Source organism: Scyliorhinus torazame, chromosome 7, assembly GCF_047496885.1.
Source record: "Scyliorhinus torazame isolate Kashiwa2021f chromosome 7, sScyTor2.1, whole genome shotgun sequence".
Lineage (NCBI taxonomy): Eukaryota > Metazoa > Chordata > Chondrichthyes > Carcharhiniformes > Scyliorhinidae > Scyliorhinus > Scyliorhinus torazame.
The window spans coordinates 203,506,025-203,529,931 of record NC_092713.1 but is presented as its reverse complement, the minus strand read 5'-3'; the positions used below and the strand labels follow the sequence as shown (position 1 = coordinate 203,529,931).

Here is a 23,907-nt window from a genome sequence, read left to right as displayed (position 1 = left end):
AACCATTCCAAATATTAAGCACCTTGATAAGAGTTTGGATTTATAATCCCAGAATTCCCCCCCCCCCCCAACCCGCCATTCCTGCATGGTTCTTGTCTATCATTTTCATTAGAAGTTCCTGTCACTGAGATATCCACAAGCTTTTCTCGTGCGGAGTAATATTTGAGGGAAAGCTACGCCTTTCCTTCAACCATGCTGGGTAACCCCACAGAACAACAGTGCATGACTAATTGAATCGAGTATAAGCATTGCCTTGAGGGAATTGTAAAGTTTTACACTCCTGATTCCTGTGCAGAGTATAGCAACAGAGACAGGTGTGCACAAGAATGTTCCCATTTTCTTGCTCTGGTTGAAAACGGGACTGACTTGATATCATGAGAGAGGCTGGAAAATTTGAATCTGTTGCCAGAGATGTGGTAACCTGATCTCTGATTGGAACCCCTTCTGGATTTGCATAGACCCAACAGATTTTTTAATCACCAGGGTCTTGATGATTTTATCCTTGTGGAACAGTCATTGAGCTAGGCAAATAATTAGCTCCAAAATGAACAGGGTCCATGAAAGTCTACAGTGGAATGCACATTTTAGCATTGACTGGTGTAGAAAGTACACACAAGGAAAATAAATCCAGTGATTTTCAAGCAAGAATGCAAGCTAATGAATACGTTGAATCTGTTAACTTAACAATAAAGATATCATGATGCTGCGATATGGCACCATTGACACTGAACAACTCCAATTGCTAAAACAGATGAGAATATATTTGATTTCAGTTATTGACTCTGATCAAAGCTGAAATGAAGGATACTGCCACAGCAGGGTTCAACAAACTAGATCATGAACTTTACAGTGAGATTCCTGGCTTTTGGGCTCGTTCTCCCTACAAAGGATCCTCCCTATTGAGATACAACAATAATTGCTACAACTGTGGATGGCTATCAAAAGAAAACTCCCTTGTAAATGCACCTCAATATACTATACCAAAGCAAACCTAAAGATGCTGGAAATCTGAAAACTAAAAGACTGTATCCATGGTGAGAGAAGCGGAATTGGTTTCCGGTCAGTACTTTTCACCAGAATTATGCCACGGGCCTGCTCCCTTTTTGAGTTGCTGCCAGGTTCCCAAGGCATCATGTGCTAAATTGTCCCCTTGCCCTTTGTAGACATTCACAGAACGCTACATTGTTGTCTTCTCAACACGGAACAATGTAGGAAGTCTCGGCAGGTATTAATTTTTTATGGTTCAAGGAGCCAGGACAAATCAGTAGATAACTAACTGACTGGGTAAATAAGTTCTACACTGCTACTGCCTTGCAGGGGAGAAGTCCAGGTGGACAGATTAAAGTTGTTCTATGAATTCCATGGCTGCTTTCTGGCCATTCGTCAGGCAGGTTCAATTTGACCAGTTGTGCTGCCAGATTAGAGCTGGACAGGCAATGTAGCATGGACTTGTTCCCCAATGTGTGTAATAACTTTGATCTTGCCATCAGCATGAATCACCAGCCTATTCTCGGCAAGTCCTAACTCAAGCCCATGGTTTCAGTCCATGGCCAGAACCTGTCAGCAGTGGATACATTCACTTATCACAGCAAGCTCTCTTGAACTATCTCCATCGATGACCAGACACATGCAAGAATTGCTAAAGGAAGTGCAGCCTTTGGCAGAACTTGAACATCATTTTGGGAATGACAAAGAGTCAGTCTGCCTACCAACCTGGAAGCCAATAGAACAATAGTTCTGCTCTACATAAGCAAGTCTTGAATTCTGTGTACCAGCACCATGTCAAGAAGTTTTAATCATTTTCACTTGAGACACGGAGGTGCTCACATGCCAAACATCTACGTCCGATTGAGACGGTCACGACTGAGTTGGGCTGGTAATGTTTGACGCTCGCTTACCTAAGCAAATTGTCTATGGAGAGCTCGAGCCTTGGGTGTGCAATCATGGCAGTCAACGGAAGTGCTACAAGGACATCCTGAAGGCCTCACTTTGGATTTTGACATCAACTCCCAATTCCTGGGCAAAACTCACCCAAGATCGCTGCGAGTGGCAAAACCAAATAAAAAAGGCTACGGCCTCCTTTAGAAGCAAGCACACATCAGTGGCAAAGGCAAAATGCAACAAGAGGGAATCCTAAACCAGAACCCTGGCCAAAATTTAGTAATCCGGTATCCTGTCCTGTTGGCAGCAGAATCTTTCAGGCATAGATTGACTGAACAGTTACCTACGTATTCACTGGAACCCTACCAAACCCTCCAGGTGATGGACATGGCTATCTTCGCCTTGTATGATGAACAACAATCACACACTCCCGAGTTATTGTGTTCTCACATGGAACAATATAGGAAGTCTCGCCAGTTACTCTTTGTGGTGCAAGGAGCCAGAACAAAGCCGCAGATGATCAGCTGATTAGTTAAATACATTCTGTATTGCTACTGCATTGAAGGACAGAAGCCCAGATAGGCAGTTTTAAGGGTCATTCTATGAATTCCATGGCTGCTTCCTGGACATTCCTCGCTCAGGTTATATTTGACCAGTCAATCTGCACGGATTGACCCGTGCAGCATAATTACATGTTACAGTCTAGACATAACAGCAGGTGGGCTTGATACTCTGTGACTTTGATACTAATTGAGAGTTCAAATCCCACAATAGTAAATTGTGATTGCATTCATGTGGCTGGCAATATTTTAGCTAACATCAAAACTATGACTGTTGTTGGATTGTTGTAAAACACCAACTTGTTCACTAATGTTCTTCAGGGAAGGAAAGCTGATAGCTGTGACATAGCCTCTATATGATTTGAATCAGTATTAGTAGAGAAATGGTTTTCGGGAAATTAATGGGATTGAAGGTGGATAAATCTCCAAGGCCTGAAGATCTTTATCTCCGAATACTAAAGGAAGTGGCCATAGAAATTGTAGATCCATTGGTGATCATTTTCCAAAATTCTTTGGACTCTGGAATGGTTCCTACAGAGTGGAGGGTAATGAATGTAACCCCGCTATTCAAAGGGAGGTAGAGATGAAACCAGGAACTACAGACCAGTAAGCCTGGGACGTTGCTAGAGTTGTTATCGAGGATTTCAGAGCACAGCATTTGGAAAGCAGCGGTGTAATAGACAATGTCAGCATGGATTTACAAAAGAGAAATAATGCGTGACAAACATACTGGAATTCTTTGAAGATGTAACTAGTAGGGTTGACCAGAAAAAACGGTGGATGTTGTTTATTTAGACTTTCAGAAGGCTTTCGACAAGGTCTCGCATAGCAGATTATGATATAAAGTTAAAGCGCATGGGATTGTGGGTAGTGTCTTGAGATGGATAGAAAGCTGGTTAGCAGACAGGAAGCAAAGAGTTGGAATAAATCCGAGAAGTTACAGTGCAGAAGGAGGCCATTCGGCCCATTGAGTTTGCACCAGTCCTTGGAAAGAGCACCCTACTTAAGCCCACACCTCCACCCTATCCCGGTAACCCCACCAACCTTTTTTTGACACTTAAGGGCAATTTAGCATGGGTCTTTTTCTGATTGATAGGCAGTGACTAGTGAAGTACTGCAAGATCTGTGCTAGGACCCTAACTGTTCAAATGATATATTAATGATTTAGACGAGGGAACAAAATGTATTATCTCCAAATCTGCAGATTATGCAAAGTTGGGTGGGAGGGTGAGCTGTGAGGAGGATGCAGAGGTGCTTCAGCATGATTTGGACAGGCTGAGTGAGTGGACATATGCATGGAAGATGCAGTTATAATGTGGATAAATGTGAGGTTATCCGCTTCGGGAGCAAAAAATAGAAAGGCAGATTATTATTTGAGTGGGTGTCAATTGAGAGAGGTTGATACTCAGCAAGACCTTGGTGGCCTCGCGCATCAGTTGCTGAAAGTAAACACGCAGGTGCAACAGGCAGAAAGTAAACACGCAGGTGCAACAGGCAGTAAAGAAGGCAACTGGTATGCTGGCCTTCAGAGCAAGAGGATTTGAGTTCAGGAACAGGGATGTTTTGCTGCAATTTGATAGGGTGTTGGTGAGGCCACACCTGGAGTGTGCAGTTTTAGTGTCTTTATCTGAGGAAGGATGTTCTCGCAGCAAAGGTTTACCAGGCTGATTGGTGGGATGGCGGGATTCTCATATGAGGAGAGACTAAGCCGGTTAGGATTATATTCATTGGCATTTAGAAGAGTGAGAAGGGATCTCATTGCAACTTATAAAATTCTAGGATTAGACGGAGTAGATTCAGAAAGAATATTCCTAATGGTGGGGGAGTGTAGAACTAGGGGTCATGGTTTGAGGATATGTGGTAAACCTTTTAGGACTGAGGTGAGGAGAACTTTCTTCACTTGGAGAGTGGTGAACTGTGGAATTCACTACCAAGTCATTGAAGCCAAAACGTTGTGTGATTTCAAGAAGGATATTGATATAGCTCTTGGAGCTAAAGGGATCAAGGGATATGGGGTGAAGGCGGGATCAGCCATCATTATAATGAATGGCGGAGCAGACTCGAAGGGTTGAATGGCCTACTCAATTTTATATATATATATATATATATGTCTCTATATATGAGCCCCACACTGTTGGACTAATGAACAACTAATGATGCTCAACAAATTCTGGCTTGGCAGCATTAGTCTCATTCAAAGTCTTGTGTTCAGTTGTGGGCTCCTTCTAAATATGTACCAATTTGGAATTATGTGAAATGCTTGCTCCAGTTGTTTCTGTTATTCAAATGACCTGTATCCTCTAATTGCAGTTCCACACCTAAGCCCCCTGCAAGGCATTGGGTAGCTTTTGGGGGATCAAGGAGGGAGCAGTGGGGTTCATGTAAAGAAATTAGTTTGAGATCAAAATACAAGAATGTAGTCGTGTGTTTCTTTTCCTTGGCACATGGTGGGAGTAGGAAGGGACAGCACAGTGGTTAGCACTGCTGCTTCACGGCGCCGAGGACCCGGGTTCGATCAGGCCCAGGTCACTGTTCATGTGGAGTTTGCACATTCTCCTCTTGTCTGTGTGGGTCTCACCAACAACCCAAAGATTGGCAGGTAGGTGGATTGGCCACGCTAAATTGGCCCTTAATTGGGGGAAAAAAATGAATTGGGTACTTTAAATTTATAAAAGAAAAAACCTGGGGGGGGGTAGGCGACCACACGCAACCCCTATGTACTGACCTTATCTGAGTCCTCACCAGAACTTATCTAGGCTAACTTCTGTATTTTGGAGAGGGTGCCTATTAGTTTTTGGCTGGTTGTTAAACTATTTCTCCTAGCCAGTAACTTTTTAAAAAAGCTCTTTACTACTCCCTTGTTGCAGAATGGTTACAGCACAGGAGGTGTCTGTACTGGCTGTCTGAAGAAGCAATTCAGCAAGTGCCATTCCCCTACCTCCTCTATAGTCCTGCATGTTCTTCCTTTTCAGATTACAATCCAATTCCCTTTTGAATGCCTTGATTGGACCTGCTTCCACCACTCTTCAGGCAGTAAATTCCAGAACCTAACCACTCTTTTTTTTGCTGCTTTTACCATTCATCTTAAAGTTATGTCTGCTTGTCCTCTATCCTTCCACCAATGGAAACAGTCTTTCCCTGTCTACTCTATCCATACTCCTCATAATTTTGATTGCCTCTATCAAATCTCCTCTCTACCTTTTCTTCTCCCAAGGAGAACATTCCCAATTTTTCCAACCTATCTATGTAATTGCAGTTTCTCATTCCTGGAACGTTTTTATGAATCCTTCCTGTACTCTCAAATGCCTTCACATACTTCCTAAAATGTGGAGCCTGGAAATAGACACTTTACTCCAATTGAGGCTGAACTAGTGCATTATACGAGTTTGTCCTTGCTTTGTACTCTACATCCCTAATGTATGCTTTATTAACCGCTCTCAACCTGCCCTACTACCTTCAATGGTTTTTGCACAAATATGCCCCTTTTAGAATTATACCCGTTTATTTTATATTGATTTATATTTATTTTATATTGTAACAGATACTGAGATCTATCTCCCTTCATCTTTGATCTTTCAGCCCCTGCCTGAGAATGCAAACAAAGGTGGTTGCTGGAATCCGTACCGGTTCATACCAGGTAGGTGTACTAACTTGACTATCTGCTACAGACAGTACCTGGCCTATATTTGTAGAGTTACATATTTTCTTCAGTGCTCCCTTTCAGAACTGAACAGGCATGTTACTTGAGGAAGGATGCTGTTCAACCTGGGGAACAGAGTTGGTCACTATTCCATTGTGATCACAGGTGCATGTAACTCTTTTAAATTTTCACCAGTTTTGTTTCTCCTAGTCAGTCTATGTAAGTAAAGTCACCATAGTCCCAGATGACCATAAGTTGTTTACTTTTTTGAGGGGGAGAGCTGACTGGTGGTGATTTAACTTGAGGATCACCACACCTCGGGCGAGGGGCAAGGTTGAGAAGGCGGGCCTTCATGAATAACCACTCGCTCTACACTACTTCAGTTTTGAAGTATAGAAGATGACTGGCTGCGGCCTGTGGTGTAATGAAAACAGCAGTAATATTAGAAACTGAACTTCCGTGGCCATGATCTGACCTATCGCCCACGAGGCGGTTCCTGCTTGGAGGTGTTGGTTTTGGCCCTTTCTGTCCATTTAATGGGTGACCTTTGTGGATAAAGTGTGAAGTGAGAGGAGTGTGGTGGTTTCTCCCCCAGAATGGAATATAGGTGGGGTTTTAAACCTGACAAAAGTCGGTGATGACCCACGCTCAAAAGTTGGAGGATGTTCGTGGCGTGACACGATTGGAAAAAATTGCAGAGGGGGAAGGGTCATCGTTGTTTGCGGAGCAGTTGATGGACTTTCTTTATTTATTTATTTTTTAAAAATATATTTATTCAAATTTTCAACAAAACCCCCCCCCCCCACAACAACAAAAAAGTAACAAAAACACAACAATCAGAAATTACACATTGGATTTCCCCTATATACAATAATTCCCCATATAACATTTAAAAACACAAATAGGGAAAAACCCCCAGCTTCACCCAAACGCCACCCGAAAAGACTTGCCACCGCCTGGAGAATCCTTGCACAGACCCTCGCAAGGCAAACTTTATACTCTCCAGCTTGATGAACCCTGCCATGTCATTGATCCAAGCTTCCACACTAGGGGCTTCGTATCTTTCCATAGTAGCAAAATCCTCCGCCGGGCTACCAGGGACGTAAAGACCAGAATACCGGCCTCTTTCGCCTCCCGCACTCTCCAAATAATGCCAATCCCCAGCTCGGCTTGACCTGGACATTCACCACCTTGGACGTAGTCCTCGCAAAACCACGCCAAAACCCATCCAGCGCCGGGCACGACCAGAACATATGGACATGGTTCGCCAGGCTCCCCGAGCACCTCCCACATCTGTCCTCCACCCCAAAGAACCTACTCAACCTCGCCCCTGTCATATGCGCTCTGTGAGTAACCTTGAACTGTATTAGGCTGAGCCTGGCGCAAGAGGAGAAGAATTAACCCTACTCAGGGCATCAGCCCACAGACCCTCATCTATCTCCTCCCCAAGCTCCTCCTCCCACTTGCCCTTTAACTCCTCCAGCGAGGCCTCCTCCTCTTCCTTCAGCTCCTGGTAAATCGCCAAAACCTTGCCTTCTCCAACCCATACACCCGAAATCACCCTGTCCTGAATCCCACGTGCTGGAAGCAGCGGGAATTCCCTCACCTGCCTCCTCACAAACGCCCCCACTTGCATATACCTGAAAGCGTTTCCCGGGGGTAGCCCAGACTTCTCCTCCAGCGCCCCTAGGCTCGCAAACGTCCCATCAATGAACAGGTTCCCCATTCTTCTAATCCCTGCTCGATGCCAGCTCCGAAACCCCCCCATCCATCCTTCCCGGGATGAACCGATGACTCTCCCGAATCGGTGACCAAACCGAGGCTCCCACCTCGTCCCTGTGTCGCCTCCACTGCCCCCAGATCTTCAGCGTCGCCACCACCACCGGACTCGTGGTGTACCTTGTCGGCGAGAGCGGCAACGGTGCCGTCACCAGCGCCCTCAGGCTCGTGCCCACACAGGACGCCATCTCTAGCCTCTTCCACGCTGCCCCCTCCCCCTCCATTACCCACTTACGGATCATCGTCACATTGGCAGCCCAATAATAGCCACACAGATTTGGCAGCGCCAGCCCCCCCCTGTCCCTGCTACGCTCCAGAAACAGACTCTTCACCCTCGGGGTCTTATTCGCCCACACAAATCCCATGATGCTCCTGCTTGCCCGTTTGAAAATGGCCTTGGGGATCAAAATGGGAAGGCACTGGGACACAAAGAGAAACCTCGGGAGGACCGTCATTTTGACTGACTGCACCCTACCCGCTAGTGAGAGAGGCAGCATATCCCATCTTTTAAAATCCTCCTCCATCTACTCCACCAGCCGAGTCAAATTGGGCTTGTGCAGGGCCCCCCAACTCCTAGCTACTTGGATCCCTAGGTACCGAAAGCTCCTTTCCGCCCTCTTCAGCAGTAGCTCGTCTATCCCCCTTCCCTGGTCCCCTGAATGCACCACAAAGAGCTCACTCTTCCCTACGTTGAGTTTATACCCCGAAAAGTCCCCAAACTCAAAGGATCCGCATGACCTCCGCCATCTCCTCCACTGAATCCGCAACATACAACAACAGGTCATCGACACACAACGACACCCGGTGTTCCTCTCCATTTCCTGGACTCCCTCAGTGCCATGGCCAGCGGCTCAATTGCCAGTGCAAACAACAAGGGGGATAAGGGGCACCCCTGCCTCGTCCCCTGGTACAGCAGAAAGTACTCCGACCTCCGCCGGTTCAGAGCCACACTCGTCACCGGGGCTCTATATAGTAGCCTGACCCAACTGATGAACCCCTCCCCGAACCCAAACCTCCGCAACACTTCCCAAAGATAGTCCTACTCCACCCGATCAAAGGCCTTCTCTGCGTCCATAGCTGCCACTACCTCCGCTTCCCCCTCCACCGAGGGCATCATAATCACATTGAGGAGCCTCCGCACATTTGTATTTAGCTGCCTACCCTTCACAAATCCCGTCTGGTCCTCCTGAATCACGCCCGGGACACAGTCCTCAATTCTCGTAGCCAGCACCTTCGCCAGCAACTTAGCGTCAACATTGAGGAGCGAGATCGGTCTATACGACCCACATTGCAATGGATCTTTGTCCCGCTTCAAGATCAAAGAAATCACGCCCTGGACATTGTCGGGGGAAAGGTCCCCCCCCTCCCTCGCCGTATTAAAAGTCCTCACTAGCAACGGGCCCAGCAGGTCCACGTATTTCCTGTAAAATTTAACCGTGAACCCATCTGGCCCCGGGGCCTTCCCCGCCTGCATGCTCCCCAATCCTTTAACCAGCTCCTCCAGCCCAATCGGCGCCCCCAAACCAGCCATCTCCTCCTCCACCCTCGGGAACCTCAGCTGATCCAGGAATCGTCGCATCCCCTCCTCCCCCACTGGGGGCTCAGACCTGTACAGATCCCCATAGAAGCCCCTAAATACCTTGTTTATTCTCACCGCACTCTGCACCGTATTCCCCCCCTCTATCCCTAACTCCACCAATCTCCCTCGCTGCCTCCCTTTTACAAAGCTGATGTGCCAGCATCCGACTCGCCTTCTCCCCACACTCGTACGCCGCCCCCTGCGCTTTCTTCCACTGTGCCTCTGCTTTCCCTGTGGTCAACAGGTCGAATTCCGTCTGGAGGTTCCATCGCTCCCTAAGTAGCCCCTCCTCGGGGGCCTCTACATACCTCCTGTCCACCCTTAAAATCTCCCCCACCAACCTCTCCCTCCCCTCTCTCTTCTCCCTGTGGGCCCTAATGGAGATTAGCTCTCCCCTGACCACCGCCTTCAACGCCTCCCAGACTACCCCCACTTGCACCTCCCCGTTGTCGTTGGCCTCCAAGTATTTTTCAATACACCCCCGCACCCGCCCGCACACTCGATCATCCGCCAACAGTCCCACATTGAGGTGCCACAGCGGGTGCTGGTCCCTCTCCTCCCCCAACTCCAGCTCCACCCAATGCGGGGCGTGGTCCAAGATGGCTATGGCCGAATATTCCGTTCCATCCACTTTTGGGATTAGCGCCCTACTCAAGATGAAAAAATCTATCCGGGAGTAGGCTCTATGGACGTGGGAAAAGAAGGATAATTCCCTGGCCAGCGGGCTGGCAAACCTCCATGGATCCACTCCCCCAATCTGGTCCATAAACCCCCTGAGCACCTTGGCCGCAGCCTCTTACCCGTCCTGGACCTAGAACGGCCCAGTGCTGGGTCCAGCACAGTGTTGAAGTCCACCCCCCCCCCCAGCATGTGCTTCATAAATCTGGCATCATCCCAATTCGGGGCATATACGTTCACCAGTACCACCCGCACCCCCTGCAACCTACCACTCACATTCACATATCGACCTCCATTATCCACTACAATATTCAGTGCCTCGAACGACACCCGCTTCCCCACCAGTATTGCAACCCCTCTGTTCTTCGCATCCAGCCCTGAATGAAAGACCTGCCCGACCCATCCCTTTCTCAGCCTAACCTGATCTGCCACCTTCAGATGTGTCCCCTGGAGCTAACCACGTCTGCATTCAGTCCCTTTAAGTGCGTGAACACCTGGGCCCTCTTGACCGGCCCGTTCAGGCGCCTCACATTCCAAGTGATCAGCCGGATCGGGGGGCTACTCGCAACCCCCCGCCGACTAGCCATCCCCTTTTCTAGGTCAGCCACGTGCCCACGCCTCCCGCACCCTCCAGTCCCCCAGGCGGCGGACTCCCACCCCGACTACGTCTTCTACTTCCAGCTCCCCTTTGGCCAATGCAGCAGCAATCCAGTTCTCTTTCTCTTTCTCTCTCTCTCTCTCTCTCTCTTTCCCCCCCCCCCCCCCCCCCCCCGATCCTCATCTCGCCATTTTGCTCCCCCCATGACACTCCCGTAAGTCAGCTGACCCCGGCCTCTCCCGCCATTCCATCGACCCCCCATGTGAGAACCCCACCCCTTGGCAGTCAGTGTGCGCTCCTCTCCACCATCGCCCTCCCCCCGGCCCTGCCCCCACCTTCCCTAATGCGGGAAAAAAGCCCGTGCTTTCCTGAGCCGGCCCCGCCCTCTCTGGCGCAGCTTCTTTTTGCGGCCTTACCCCAACTCCCCATCCCCGGGCCTCCACCCTCCCTCTTCCTCCGCGGGGCCCTGACCCTCCAACACCGACGCCCACACTCTCCCACAGCCCCCACATCAAATCCATTCACCCATCCCCATCCAGCACCAAAACAAAAAGCACATTCCCCAATTGAGTCCAACTTTTCAGTCTGGCTAAAGTTCCGTGCCTCATCAGGTGTCTCAAAATAGTGGTGCCGATCTTGGAACGTGACCCACAATCGCGCAGGCTGCAGCATCCCGAACTTCACCCCCTTCCGATGGAGCACCGCCTTAGCCCGGTTAAAACCAGCCCTCTTCTTAGCCACCTCCGCACTCCAGTCCTGGTAAATTCGGATCTCTGTGTTCTCCCACCTGCTGCTCCGCTCTTTTTTGGCATCTCAGGACGCACTCTCTTCCATAAAGCGGTGGAACCTCACCACTACAGCCCTTGGCGGCTTGTTGGCTTTGGATCTCCTTGCCAGGACCCGATGAGCCCCATCCAGCTCCAGGGGCCTCGGGAAAGCTTCCGCGCCCATCAGCGAATTGAGCATCGTGCTCATATATGCCCTGGCATCGGGCCCCTCCACTCCTTCAGGGAGACCCAGAATCCGAAGATTCTTCTTTCTCGACCTATTCTCCAGGTCCTCAAATTTTTCCGCCCACCTCTTGTGCAGCGCCACTTGCGCCTCCACCTTCACCGCTAGGCCCAAGATCCCGTCCTCATTCTCCGAGGCTTTTTGCCGCACCTCCCGGATCACCGCCCCTTGGGCCTTCTGGGTCTCCACAAGCTTCTCAATCGCCGCCTTCATTGGCGTCAGCATTTCTGTCCTCAGCTCCTCAAAGCAGCGTTTAAGAAACTCCTGCTGCACCTGTGACCACTGCGCCCACGCTTCTTGGTCTCCAGCCGCCGCCATCTTGCTTTTCCTCCCTCGCACTTTTCGCTGCACCAGGATCACTTTTTTAACCGCTCCACTCCTGGTCCAATCCTTATAATGTCGAGGGGACATTGCTGTCACCTTCCCACACTGGAAGCCGTCGAACAATTGCCGTTGGGGCTCCTCTAAAGAGCCCAATAGTCCGTTCCTGGCGGGAGCTGCCGAATGTGCGACCTACCTAGGCATAGCCGCAACCGGAAGTCCGTTGATGGACTTTATTAAGGGTGAATTTTGGCAAAGCGAAAGATGCAGGGAGACTGGTCTAGTGTGGTTAATGGAGCAGTATCTCCTCTTCGCTTTATTTTGGATCGTGTGGCAAAGCGCTTGGAATCACAAGGTGCAACAATCCAAGAGGTGGAAAGGGCAGTGTGAGACCGTAGTGACTGGATTGTTTCATTAGAGGTGGAGATGCCGATGCCGGGGGAAGCCTGTAGGGTGCTGTTTGCGAGGATGGATGTCCAGGAGAATCGGTCCAGGCAGCAGAACTTGCGAATCATGGGTTTGCAGGAGGGAGTAGAGGAAACGAGTGCCATGGGCTACGTCGCGAGAATGAGAAATTAGTGGAGGAGAGGATCTTCAATAAGGCCTCAGGTGGATTGTGTCCACCAGTCCTTGAGACAGAGACAGAGGCCTAAGGCTAGGGAGACGTCTCGGGCGGTGATTTGCATATGCAAAATTCTAGGACAAGGAAAAGATTCTGAGGTGGGCCAGGGCGACCCGGGGTTGCAGCTGGAAGGGTATTCTGATCCGATTGATCTTGACCTGGCCAAGCGACGAGCGAGGTTCAACAAGGCACTCTTTCGGAGCAAGGTTTAGTTTGGGGTGCTGTAACCAGTTAAACTTTGGGTGACTTTTAAGGGCAAGGAACATTACTTTTTGAACCAGAGGAGGTGAATGACTTTGTTGAGCATGGATTGGGGGAGGGCTAATGTTGGGACTTTTGTATGGCGTACAACTTATGTGCAAGTTTTTGTTTGTAATATCTGTATTAGACCATAAGACCATAAGACATGGGAGCGGAAGTAAGGCCATTCGGCCCATCGAGTCCACTCCACCATTCAATCATGGCTGATTTCAACTCTATTTACCCGCTCTCTCTCCATAGCCCTTAATTCCTCGAGAAATCAAGAATTTATCAACTTCTGTCTTAAAGACACTCAACGTCCCGGCCTCCACCACCCTCTGTGGCAATGAATTCCACAGACCCACCACTCTCTGGCTGAAGAAATTTCTCCTCATCTCTGTTCTAAAGTGACTCCCTTTTATTCTAAGGCTGTGCCCCCGGGTCCTAGTCTCCCCTAGGAGAGTTTGTAATGATACTCGGCTAGTTTAGCTCAGTGGGCTAGACAGCTGGTTTGTGATGCAGAACAATGCCAGCAAACAAAGAAAAGTACAATACTGGAACCGGCCCTCCAGGCCTGCGCCGACCATGCTGCCCGTCTAAACTAAAATCTTCCGGGGTCCGTATCCTTCTATTCCCATCCTATTCATGTATTTGTCAAGATGCCCCTGAAATGTCACTATCGTCCCTGCTTCCACCACCACCTCCGGCAGCGCGTTCCAGGCACCCACTACCTTCTGTGTAAAAAAACTTGCCTCGTACATCTCCTCTAAACCTTGCCCCTTGCATCTTAAACCTATGGCCCCTAGTAATTGACCCCTCTACCCTGTGAAAATGTCTCTGACTATCCACTCTGTCTATGCCCTCATAATTTTATAGACCTCTAGCAGGTCGCCTCTCAACCTCCTTTGTTCCAGGTTTATTCAACCTCTCCTCATAGCTAATGCCCTCCATACCAGGCAACATCCTGCTAAATCTCTTCTGCACCCTCTCTAAAGCCTCCACATCCTTCTGTAGTGTGGCGATCAGAATTGAACACTATACTTCAAGTGTGGCCTAACTAAGGTTCTATACAGCTGCAACATGACTTGCCAATTCTTATACTCCGTGTCTGGCCAATGAAGGCAAGCATGCCGTATGCCTTCTTGACTACCTTCTCCACCTGTGTTGCCCCTTTCAATGACCTGTGGACCTGTACTCCTAGATCTCTTTGACTGTCAATATTCTTGACGGTTCTACTATTCGCTGTATATTACCTACCTGTGTTTGACCTTCCAAAATGCATTACCTCACATTTGTCCTGATTAAACTCCATCTGCCATCTCTCCGCCCAAGTCTCCAAACGATCTAAATTCTGCTGTATCCTCTGACAGTCCTCATCTATCCACAATTCCACCAACCTTTGTGTCGTCCGCAAACTTACTAATCAGACCAGTTACATTTTCCTCCAAATCATTTATATATATATATATATATATACTATCAACAGCAAAGGTTCCAGCACTGAACCCTGTGGATCACCACTCATCACAGCCCTCCAATCAGAAAAGTACCCTTCCATTGCTATTCTCTGCCTTCGATGACCTAGTCAGTTCTGTATCCATCTTGCCAGCTCACCTCTGATCCTGTGTGACTTCACCTTTTGTACCAGTCTGCCATGAGGGACCTTGTCAAAGGCCTTACTGAAGTCCATATAGACAATATCCACTGCCCTACCTGCATTAATCATCATTGTGACCTCCTTGAAAAACTCTATCAAGTTAGTGAGACACAACCTCCCCTTCACAAAACCGTGCTGCCTCTCGCTAATGCGTTCACTTGCTTCCAAATGGGAGTAGATCCTGTCTCGAAGAATTCTCTCCAGTAATTTCCCTACCACTGACATAAGGCTCACCGGCCTGTAGTTCCCTGGATTTTCCTTGCTACTCATCTTAAACAAAGGAACAAAATTGTCTATTCTCCAGTCCTCCGGGACATCACCTGAAGACAGTGGGGATCCAAAGATTTCTGTCAAGGCCTCAGCAATTTCCTCTCTTGCCTCCTTCAGTATTCTGGGGTAGATCCCATCAGGCCCTGGGGACTTATCCACCTTAATTATTTTCAAGACGCCCAACACCTCGACTTTTGGATCTCAATGTGACCTAGGCTATCTACACACCCTTCTCCAGACTCAACATCCACCAATTCCTTCTCTTTGGTGAATACCGATGCAAAGTATTCATTTAGTACTTCGCCCATTTCCTCTGGCTCCACACATAGATTCCCTTGCCTGTCCTTCAGTGGGGCAACCCTTTCTCTGGCTACCCTCTTGCTATTTATGTATGTGTAAAAAGCCTTTGCATTTTCCTTAACCCTATTTGCCAATGACTTTTCGTGACCCACAATACCTATGATCCATGAATACAATAACTTGCAACAACCTCTGCCCCCCCCCCCCCCCCCCCCCAATCAACTTTATCCCGATAGGCCTTAAAGGTCCCCGTCCCCCCCCCGGAACCATTTCCTTCAGTGCCCCCTTTTAGCCCTCCTGACTCCTTGCCCAAGTTCCTTCCTACTTTCCTTATATTCCACACAGGCTTCATCTGTTTCCAGCCTTCTAGCCCTGCCAGATGCCTCCTTTTTCTTTTGACGAGGCCTACAATAAATATCTCGTTATCCAAGGTTCCCGAAATTTTCCGTATTTATCTTTCTTCCTCACAGGAATATGCCGGTCCTGAATTCCCATACCAGCTTACCCGAACAGGTGCCGGAATGTGGTGACTAGGGACTTTTCACAGTAACTTCATAATTGTGACAGTAAAAGATTATTATTATATCTGGTGTTTCCCTGCATCCATGTGCTTTTCACTTCTTGTTTTTGTTATTATTGGTACTTGTTTTAAGGTGTGTGATGTCCATGCAGTATTTTGTTTGCTGTTGATTGTTTTTTGCACAGGGTGGTTGGGTATTGGGGTGGGTTGAAGAGGAGACGGTATGAAATAAGTAGAGTGGAATGGGTGGGTCGTTTGGATGGGGTCCTTTGTTTGGACTTCAAAGTGGGAGTCCCCATGGTGGGAGTCCCCATGCTAGCAAGGTGTGCTAGTGAACGGAAGTATTGTGGGGGTGGGGCCGCAATGGGTACCTGAGTCCGTGTGGGGGGGGGGGGGGGGGGGGGTGCGGGGGTGGGCAGCGGGCTGGTGATGCAGTTGATTTTTAGGTAGGGTTTAGGTGAGGATGGAGGGGGCAACCAGTTTGGACAGGCTCAGGTTAGTGAGGGGTCAGATGGTTGGGCGTGGTTTGGTAAGGTGAGGATGGGCGGACGTTAGCAGATGGGGAAGTCGGAAACGTGAGGATTGTAACGTGGAATGTGCGCGGATTAAATGGTCCGATTAAACTGTCTCTGGCATTTGCGCACATAAAGAGTTTGAGGGCAGGTGTGGTTTTTCTGCAGGAGACGCATCTACGACCAAAGGATCAGATGCGGTTCATGAGGGGATGGTTGGGGCAGATGTCCCACTCTTAAGTCAAGGGGGGTTGTGATCCTGTTCAGTAAAAAGGCAGCATATGTGGTGACCAGGGAGGTGCGAGACCCAGGGCGTAGATTTGTGATGGTTAGTGGGGGCATCGGTGATGTTATTTAATAACACATGCCCAACTGGGACAAGGCTGACTTTATTGAGAAGTTGTTAGTGTCCATTTCTGACTTGAATTCCCATCAGTTGATCATGGGGGGCGCGATTTGAATTGTATATTGGACCCTATTGTGGATAGGTCTAGTCCCACATTGATGGCTAGGTCGGGGATGGTAAGGAAGTTGTGGGTATTTATGGATGGGGGGTTCCTTCTTCTCACATGTGCATCGGGTATACCTACGCATCCATTTCTTTGTAGTGGGAAGGCGGTACTGTCTGGTTGTGGGGGCGGAATTTGCAGGAATAGTGATTTTGGACTATGCACCGATATTTGTGGGCGTGAGGTTTGGGACGGGCGCAGAGATTGGGATGGGGTTTGGTTCGGCGCTCTTGGCAGATAAAAGGTTTTGTGAGAAGGTGGCATTGGCGATAAAGAATTTCATGGAGCATAATCAAAACGGGGAGGTTTCTGCGGCCATGTTCTGGGAGGCACTGAAGGAAATTGTTCGGGGGGAGAACCTTTAAGTCCTATCGGGATAAAGTTGACAGGGGGGAGAGGCAGAGGTTGTTGGAAGTTATTGTATTCATGGATCGTAGGTATTTGGTGGACCCGTCTAGGGAGCTATTGGCGGAAAGGAAGAAATGGCAGGGGCAGTTTGATTAGCTGACAATGGGGACGGTGTTGAGCCAACTTCTCCGGTTAAGAGGAGTTCAGTAGGAGTATGGCGAAAAGGCTAGTCGCCTGTGAGCCCACCAGCTGAGGTGGTGGCAGGCAGCAGAACGGGAAATTGAGCAGGCCGGGGGGGGGGGGGGGGGTATTGGTGACTGCACCAGAGAAAATCATTATGGCGCTTGAGGCCTTTTACCGGGGGGCCATATAGATATGGTCCATTGGAGAGGAGGCAGATAGGGGGCATTTTCTGGATGGGTTGGTGTTTCTGGATGTGGAAGGCGAGAAGCAACAGGCATTGGAGGCACCAGTGGGCCTGCAGGAGATAATGGCAGTGTGTGGGGTTAATGCAATCGGGGAAGGCGCTGGGACATGTAGGCTTTCTGGTTGAATTTTGTAAGCAGGTTTTGGTGGAGTTGGCACCTCTTTTGAATCGTTGGTGAGGGGGAGTTGCTAACTACGTTGGCACAGGCTTCTATCTGTTTGATCCCAAAGAAGGACACTGATCAGATGGGACATACAGGGCCATCTCTTCATTGAATATGGACGTGAAGGTATTGGCCAAGCTGTTGGCGAAGTGGCTGGAGGGGTGTGTTCCAGATGTGGTCTCGGAGGATCAGACTTGGTTTAAGGGGTGGCCATTGTATCCAGAATATTGTTCAATGTGGTTATGACCCTGTCGTGGAGTGTCCGAGGTGGACCCACAACTCACTTACCATCCCCAGCCTAGCCATCAACATGGGTCTAGACCTATCCACAATAGGGTCCAATACACAATTCAAATCGCCCCTCCCCCATGATCAACTGATGGGAATCCAAGTCAGGAATGGACACTAACAACTTCTCAATAAAGTCAGCGTTGTCTCAGACATCTTACTGTGCTCACCCAAGTCCAACGCCGCAACTCCACATCGTGGAGTGGAGTGTCAGAGGTGATCGTATCAATGGATGTGGAGAAGTCCTTTGATCGGGTTGAATTGCGGTACTTGCTCGAGAATCTTAGCAGGTTTGGGCCAACGTTCATTGCATGGGTAAAGTTATATGCAACCCCTGCGGTGAGGGTGAGGACGAATGTGATGAATTTGGGGTGTTTGAGGTTGTATAGGGGGACTCCGTTGTTGTTAGTGTTGGCTATTGAGCCTTTGGTGATTGCACTCCGAATGAGTGGCAGGAGATTGAGAGGGGACGAGAGAGCATAGGATGTTGTTGTATGCTGATGATTTAATGTTGTACGTTGCTAATCCACTGGAGACTATGGGGAGAATTATGAACCTGCTAGGGAAATTTGGGGAATTTTCTGGGTATAAATTGAATGTGGGGAAAAAGTGAGGTTTTCCCAGTGAATACACAGGGGAGAAGTGTGAATCTTGGTGCCTTGCCATTCAAGGTGGCCAGGATGAGGTTTCAGTATTTGGGGATTCAGGTGACTCATAACTGGGCACCTATGTCTAAATGGAATCTGACCGGTCTAGTAGAGGAGATAAAAAGGAATCTGAAGAGCTGGAATGCCTTGCCGCTATCGCTGGCAGGGAGGGTGCAGATCATGAAAATGAAGGTTTTGCCAGGTTTTTATTTGTCTTTCAATTGTTTCCAATATTCCTCCACAAAGTGTTTTTCCAGAGGGTGGATAAATTGATTTCTGAATTTGTTTGGGCAGGCAAGATGCCAAAAATTAGTCGTGCCTTTTTGCAGAGAGAGGAGGGGAAGGGGAGAGGTGGGGTGGCGGGCTCCCAAACCTGTTGCATTATTATTGAGCGGCAAATGCTGAAAAGGTGAGACGGTGGTGGTGGTGTGGGTGGGAAGTGGGGGGGTTCTGAATGGGTGCAGGTGGAGGAGGCCTTTTGTAGGGCGATGGGCTTGAGGGTCCTGGCGACGACTCTGCTCCCGTTTTCTCCAAGGTTGGTATATTAGTAGTCCCGTGTTGTCGTCAATCAAAATTTGGAACCAGTTGGGGAGGCATTTTCAGCTAGGACAAATGGAAGTATTGGCCCCAATATGGTGGTCACCAAAGGTCTATACCTGGAGGGATGGTTGAGATGTATGGGAGGTGGCGGAATGAAGGTTTAGAGCAGGTAAGGGACCTGGTGTAGAGGGTAAGTTTGTGGGGTTGGAGGAATTGCGGGAGACGTTTTGAGTTGCTGAGGGGTAGCGAGTTTAGATATTTGCAGTGCGGGATCTGCAGGGAAGGAGTTACCCTAATTTCCTCAGTTACTGGAGTATGCGTTGTTAGAAAAGTTGCTGACTTCAGATGTATTGGGGGGGGGAGAGGAGAAGGCGCTGGTGGAAGGGATGTACCGGAGGTGGGAGATTGAGCTGGGGTGGGGGGGCACCTGGAGTGAAGTAATGTATCGGGTTAACTCCACCTCCTCCAGTGCGAGGGTGAGTCATACAGTTCAAGGTGGTACACAGGGTCCATATGACACTGACCCGGATGAATGGGATTTCCCTGGGAATGGAGGATGTATGTGAGAGGTGTGGGAGGGGACCGGTGAACCATGCCCGTATGGGGTGTGCAAAATTGGATGATTTCTGAGAGGTGGTGTTCAATACTTTGCCGGACTTAGAATCATAGAATCCCTACAGTGCAGAAGGAGGCCATTCGGTCCATTTGAGTCTGCACTGACCCTCCGAAAGAACACCCCTACCTAGGCCCAATCCCCCGTCCTATCCCCATTCAACCTTTGTACACTGCAATTTAGCATGGCCAATCCACCTAACGTGCACACCTTTGGACTGGGAGGAAACCGGAGCACCCAGAGGAAACCCACGCAGACAAGGGGAGACAGTGCGAACTCCACACAGTCACCCAAGGCTGGAATTGAACCTGGGTCACTGGCGCTGAGGCAGAAGTGCTGACCAATGTGCCACTGTGCCGCCCCTTGTGGGGGGGGGGGGGGGGCGGGAATCAGAATAGTGGGGACTAGGATGACACCATGCCCTCTGGTGGCGATTTGTGGGGTGTTAGACTTGCTGGGGCTGCTGGATGGGAAGAGGTCCAATGTTGTGGCCTTCGCCTCTCTGATTGCCCAGTGGCAGATTTTACTGTGTCGAAGGTCAGCAGTGCCGCTGGGGGTCACGGTGTGGTTGGTGGGTCGGTATGATTTTTAAGGCTGGAAAAGATAAAGATCGCCCTTGGTTGGAGGTGTTAAGGGGGGAAAATTGACAAATTCTGTGCAACATGTTTATTTTGAGGTGTTATTTGCTGTTTGTATCTGATTGTGTTTGGAATAAAATATATATATATTTTTTTTAAGTTAAGAACTGAAAAGAAATTAATAAGGAAGTTGTGGTTGGATGATGTCTAGCTTCAGGCTTAAAAGCCCAGTAGCTGTAAGAGAAAGGCAGGGAGTGCCATGATTTTGAGGTATGAGGAAATACGTGGAGTGGGATGACAACCTAGACGATTGATTGATTGATTTGATTTATTGTCATGTGTACTGAGGTACAGTGAAAAGTATTGTTCTGCGTGGACAGTCTAGACAGATCTTTCCATACATGGAAAAAAACCATCGGACGTACACAATATAAATACATCGACACAGGCAGCAGGTGAAGCATACGGAGTGTAGTACTACTCAGTAGAGAAGATACGTGAAGAGATCAGTTCAGTCCATAAGAGGATCATTCAGGAGTCTGGTAACAGTGGGGAAGAAACTGTTAGTGCGTGTTGTCAGATTTTTGTATCTCCTGTCCAGTGGAAGAGCTTGGAAGAGAGAATAACCTGGGTGGGAAGGACCTTTGATAATGCTGCACGCTTTCCCAAGGCTGCGGGAGGTGTAGACAGAGTCAATGGATGGGAGACGGTTTTGCGTGATGGATTGGGCTGTGTTCACGACTCTCAGTAGTTTGCTGGGTCGGGCACTCCAGAGAGCGGGGTCGGGTTGTTGGAAGAGTCCTGCCGGGTCGGGCCATGTGGGCCGGCCCATGTATGTCGGCGGATCTTCAGTCCTGCAAGGTAACATAAAAGAGAAAGGTTAGAGATAGTTTTAGTGCTGGAATTAAATTTTAAAAGGTAGTACAGTTATAAGAGATGTAGGAAGAGGATCTGTGGGAGAGAGCTCGCAGAGAGTCGCCACGCTCTGGCACAATCTTGGAATGCATATCCACTGATGCTACTCTTCAACTGGCACAAAGATGGTATACAGCCATCTAGCATGATAGCGGTGGAGCCAAGGTGAGGAATGCTGGGTGGCTGACAGGAGGGACAAAACTGAGATCTCTTTTCCATTGTGCCGCAGATTAGTTTTGTCAAGTGTTGTCCAGTCGTGTGGAAAAATTATTGTCCCATTCTTAACCACTCCATCCCCAACAATGTACGTGGTTAAAGTACAATGTGGGAAAATCTTAAGAATTAGGCCCCAGGCTTCAATGCAAGCTGTGCTTGAAAATTAGGATAAGGGATTTTCTTTGGTAATAAATGTGCTGCCTCTTGATGGAAGACCAGTCAGCATGCGGTGTTGTCCTAGTTTTCTTGGTGAGCATGGCTTAATAATTTCCTTTTGCCACCAGTCCGGTGGTGACGGCGGCACTAAGGATCTGGGGGCAGTGGAGGAGACACAACGGAGAGGAGGGGGCCTCGGTGTGGACCCCGATACGGAATACAGGGCTAAATCGCTGGCTTTGAAAGCAGACCAAGGCAGGGCAGCAGCACGGTTCAATTCCTGTAACAACCTCCCCGAACAGGCGCCGGAATGTGGCTACTAGGGGCTTTTCACAGTAACTTCATTTGAAGCCTACTTGTGACAATAAGCAATTTTCATTTCATTTCATTTCATAACCACAGATTTGCTCCGGGTAGATTGGATGGGGGATACCAAGGCTGGTATAGGGCAGGTATTAGGAGGATGGGGGACCTGTTTATAGAGGGGTTCTTCCCCATCATGCAGGCGCTGGAGGAGAGGTTCGGCCTGCTCCCGGGGAATGCGTTCAGGTACCTTCAGGTTCGGGACTTCCTTAGAAAACAGGTGGGGACATTCCCGCGCCTGCCCCCACGTAGGATCCAGGATAGGGTGGCGTCTGGGTAGGGGAGGGGAAGGTGTCGGACATATCAGGAGCTGCAGGAGATAGAGGAAGCCTCAGTGGGGGAGTTGAAGGATAAGTGGGAGGAGGCGCTGGGCGAGGAGCTGGATGAGGGCCTGTGGGCCAATGCCCTGGGCAGGGTGAACTCCTCCTCATCATGTGCCAGGCTCGGATTAATCCAGCTTAAGGTGGTGCATCGGGCGCATATAATGGCGGCAAGAATGAGTAGGTTTTTTGAGGTGGAGGACAGGTGTGCGGGGAGTCCGGCGAATCATGCCCATATGTTTTGGGCATGCCCGGCTCTTAAAGGATTCTGGCAGGGGTTTGCAAGGGTGATGTTTAGAGTTTTGGACACTCGGGTGAAGGCGAGCCCAGTGGTAGCGATATTTGGGGTGGCGGAGGTACCGGGAGTACAGGAAGCGAAAGAGGCCGAGGTACTGGCCTTTGCCTCCCTGGTAGCCCGGAGACGGATCTTGTTAATGTGGAGGGACTCGAAACCCCCGAGTGTGGAGACCTGGGTTAGCAACATGGCGGGGTTCCTCAGCCTGGAGCGAATAAAGTTAGCCTTGAGAGGGTCCTTGATGGGGTTCTCCCGGCGGTGGCAATCTTTCCTTGACTTTCGAGGGGAACAGTAAGTGTCAGCAGCAGCAGCATCCTGGGGGGGGAGGGGAGGGGAGGGGGGGTGGGTTCAGGTGGGGGGGTACTGTTGATATATTGTGAGTTGTGCAAAAACGCTCATTGGAAAAACTTTAATAAAACATTTATTTAAAAAAAAAAAAAAAATCCTTTTGACTTGCAGAATTTATACAGCGATTGAAATAAAAAATGTTGTATTTGTTCGTGGAAGGTTGGCGTCACTAGCTAGGCCAGCAGTCATTGCCTATCCCTAATTGACGGTGGTGGTGAGCTCCTGTCTTAAACTGTAGCAATCCACGTGATGTATGAACGCTCACAATGCTATTGGGAAGGGAGTTCCAGGATTGTGATTCAGTGACCGTCCAGGAACTGTGATATAGTTCAAGTCAGGATTGGAGGGGAGGGGAACTTGCAGGAATGTTTATTATGTTAGATGGAGTGCTGATCAAGTGGGCTGCATTGTCCCGGATAGTGTCGAGCTTCTTGAGTATTGGAGCTCTACTCATCCAGGCAAGTGGAGAGTATTTTGTCGCCCTCCTGACTTGTACCTTGTAGATGGTGGACAGGCTTTGGGGAATCCGGATGCTATAGCATGCAATAGCTGACAAGTAATGGGCAAGTTTTAAAATTATTTTACACCTTTACTTTTGTACCTTGCACAGGCCGGGACATGATGAAGGCTGCAGACTACACTTTTCATTCTTGTATGGGGAAGGGAATAGTATTGTCTGCATGCATGCGTTGACCTCTTTATTCAATCTAATGTCAATCATAATTTCTGGTCTTGGGTGACCAACATTGTGTTCTTGCTACAACCTGGTTTCTGGGCAGCACGGTGGCACAGTGGTTAGCATTGGGACTACGGCGCTGAGGACCTGTTTTAGAATGGTCACTGTCCGTGTGGAGTTTGCACAATTTCCCCATGTATGCGTGGGTTTTGCCCCCACAACCCAAAGATGTGCAGGTTAGGTGAATTGGCCATACTAAATTGCCCCTTGATTGGAAAAAAAATAATTGGGTGCTCTTAAATTTATTTTTAAAAACCTGGGGCGTCATTCTCCGACC

The 23,907-nt window shown here is 49.0% G+C and overlaps 1 protein-coding gene across 7 annotated transcripts in view; it reads left to right on the top strand.

Annotated features, from left to right (window-relative positions):
- Positions 1-23,907, top strand: part of fam53c (family with sequence similarity 53 member C) — a 178,494-nt gene that overhangs the window by 56,201 nt on the left and 98,386 nt on the right. For 6 of the 7 annotated variants that reach the window (XM_072511967.1, XM_072511961.1, XM_072511964.1 and 3 more), the window contains exon 3: positions 6,021-6,078. In XM_072511967.1, coding sequence (XP_072368068.1) covers positions 6,021-6,078 — 58 coding nt within the window. Of the gene's footprint in view, positions 1-5,982; positions 6,079-23,907 lie in introns of all 7 variants that reach the window. The other variant, XM_072511969.1, reaches the window with a different exon arrangement.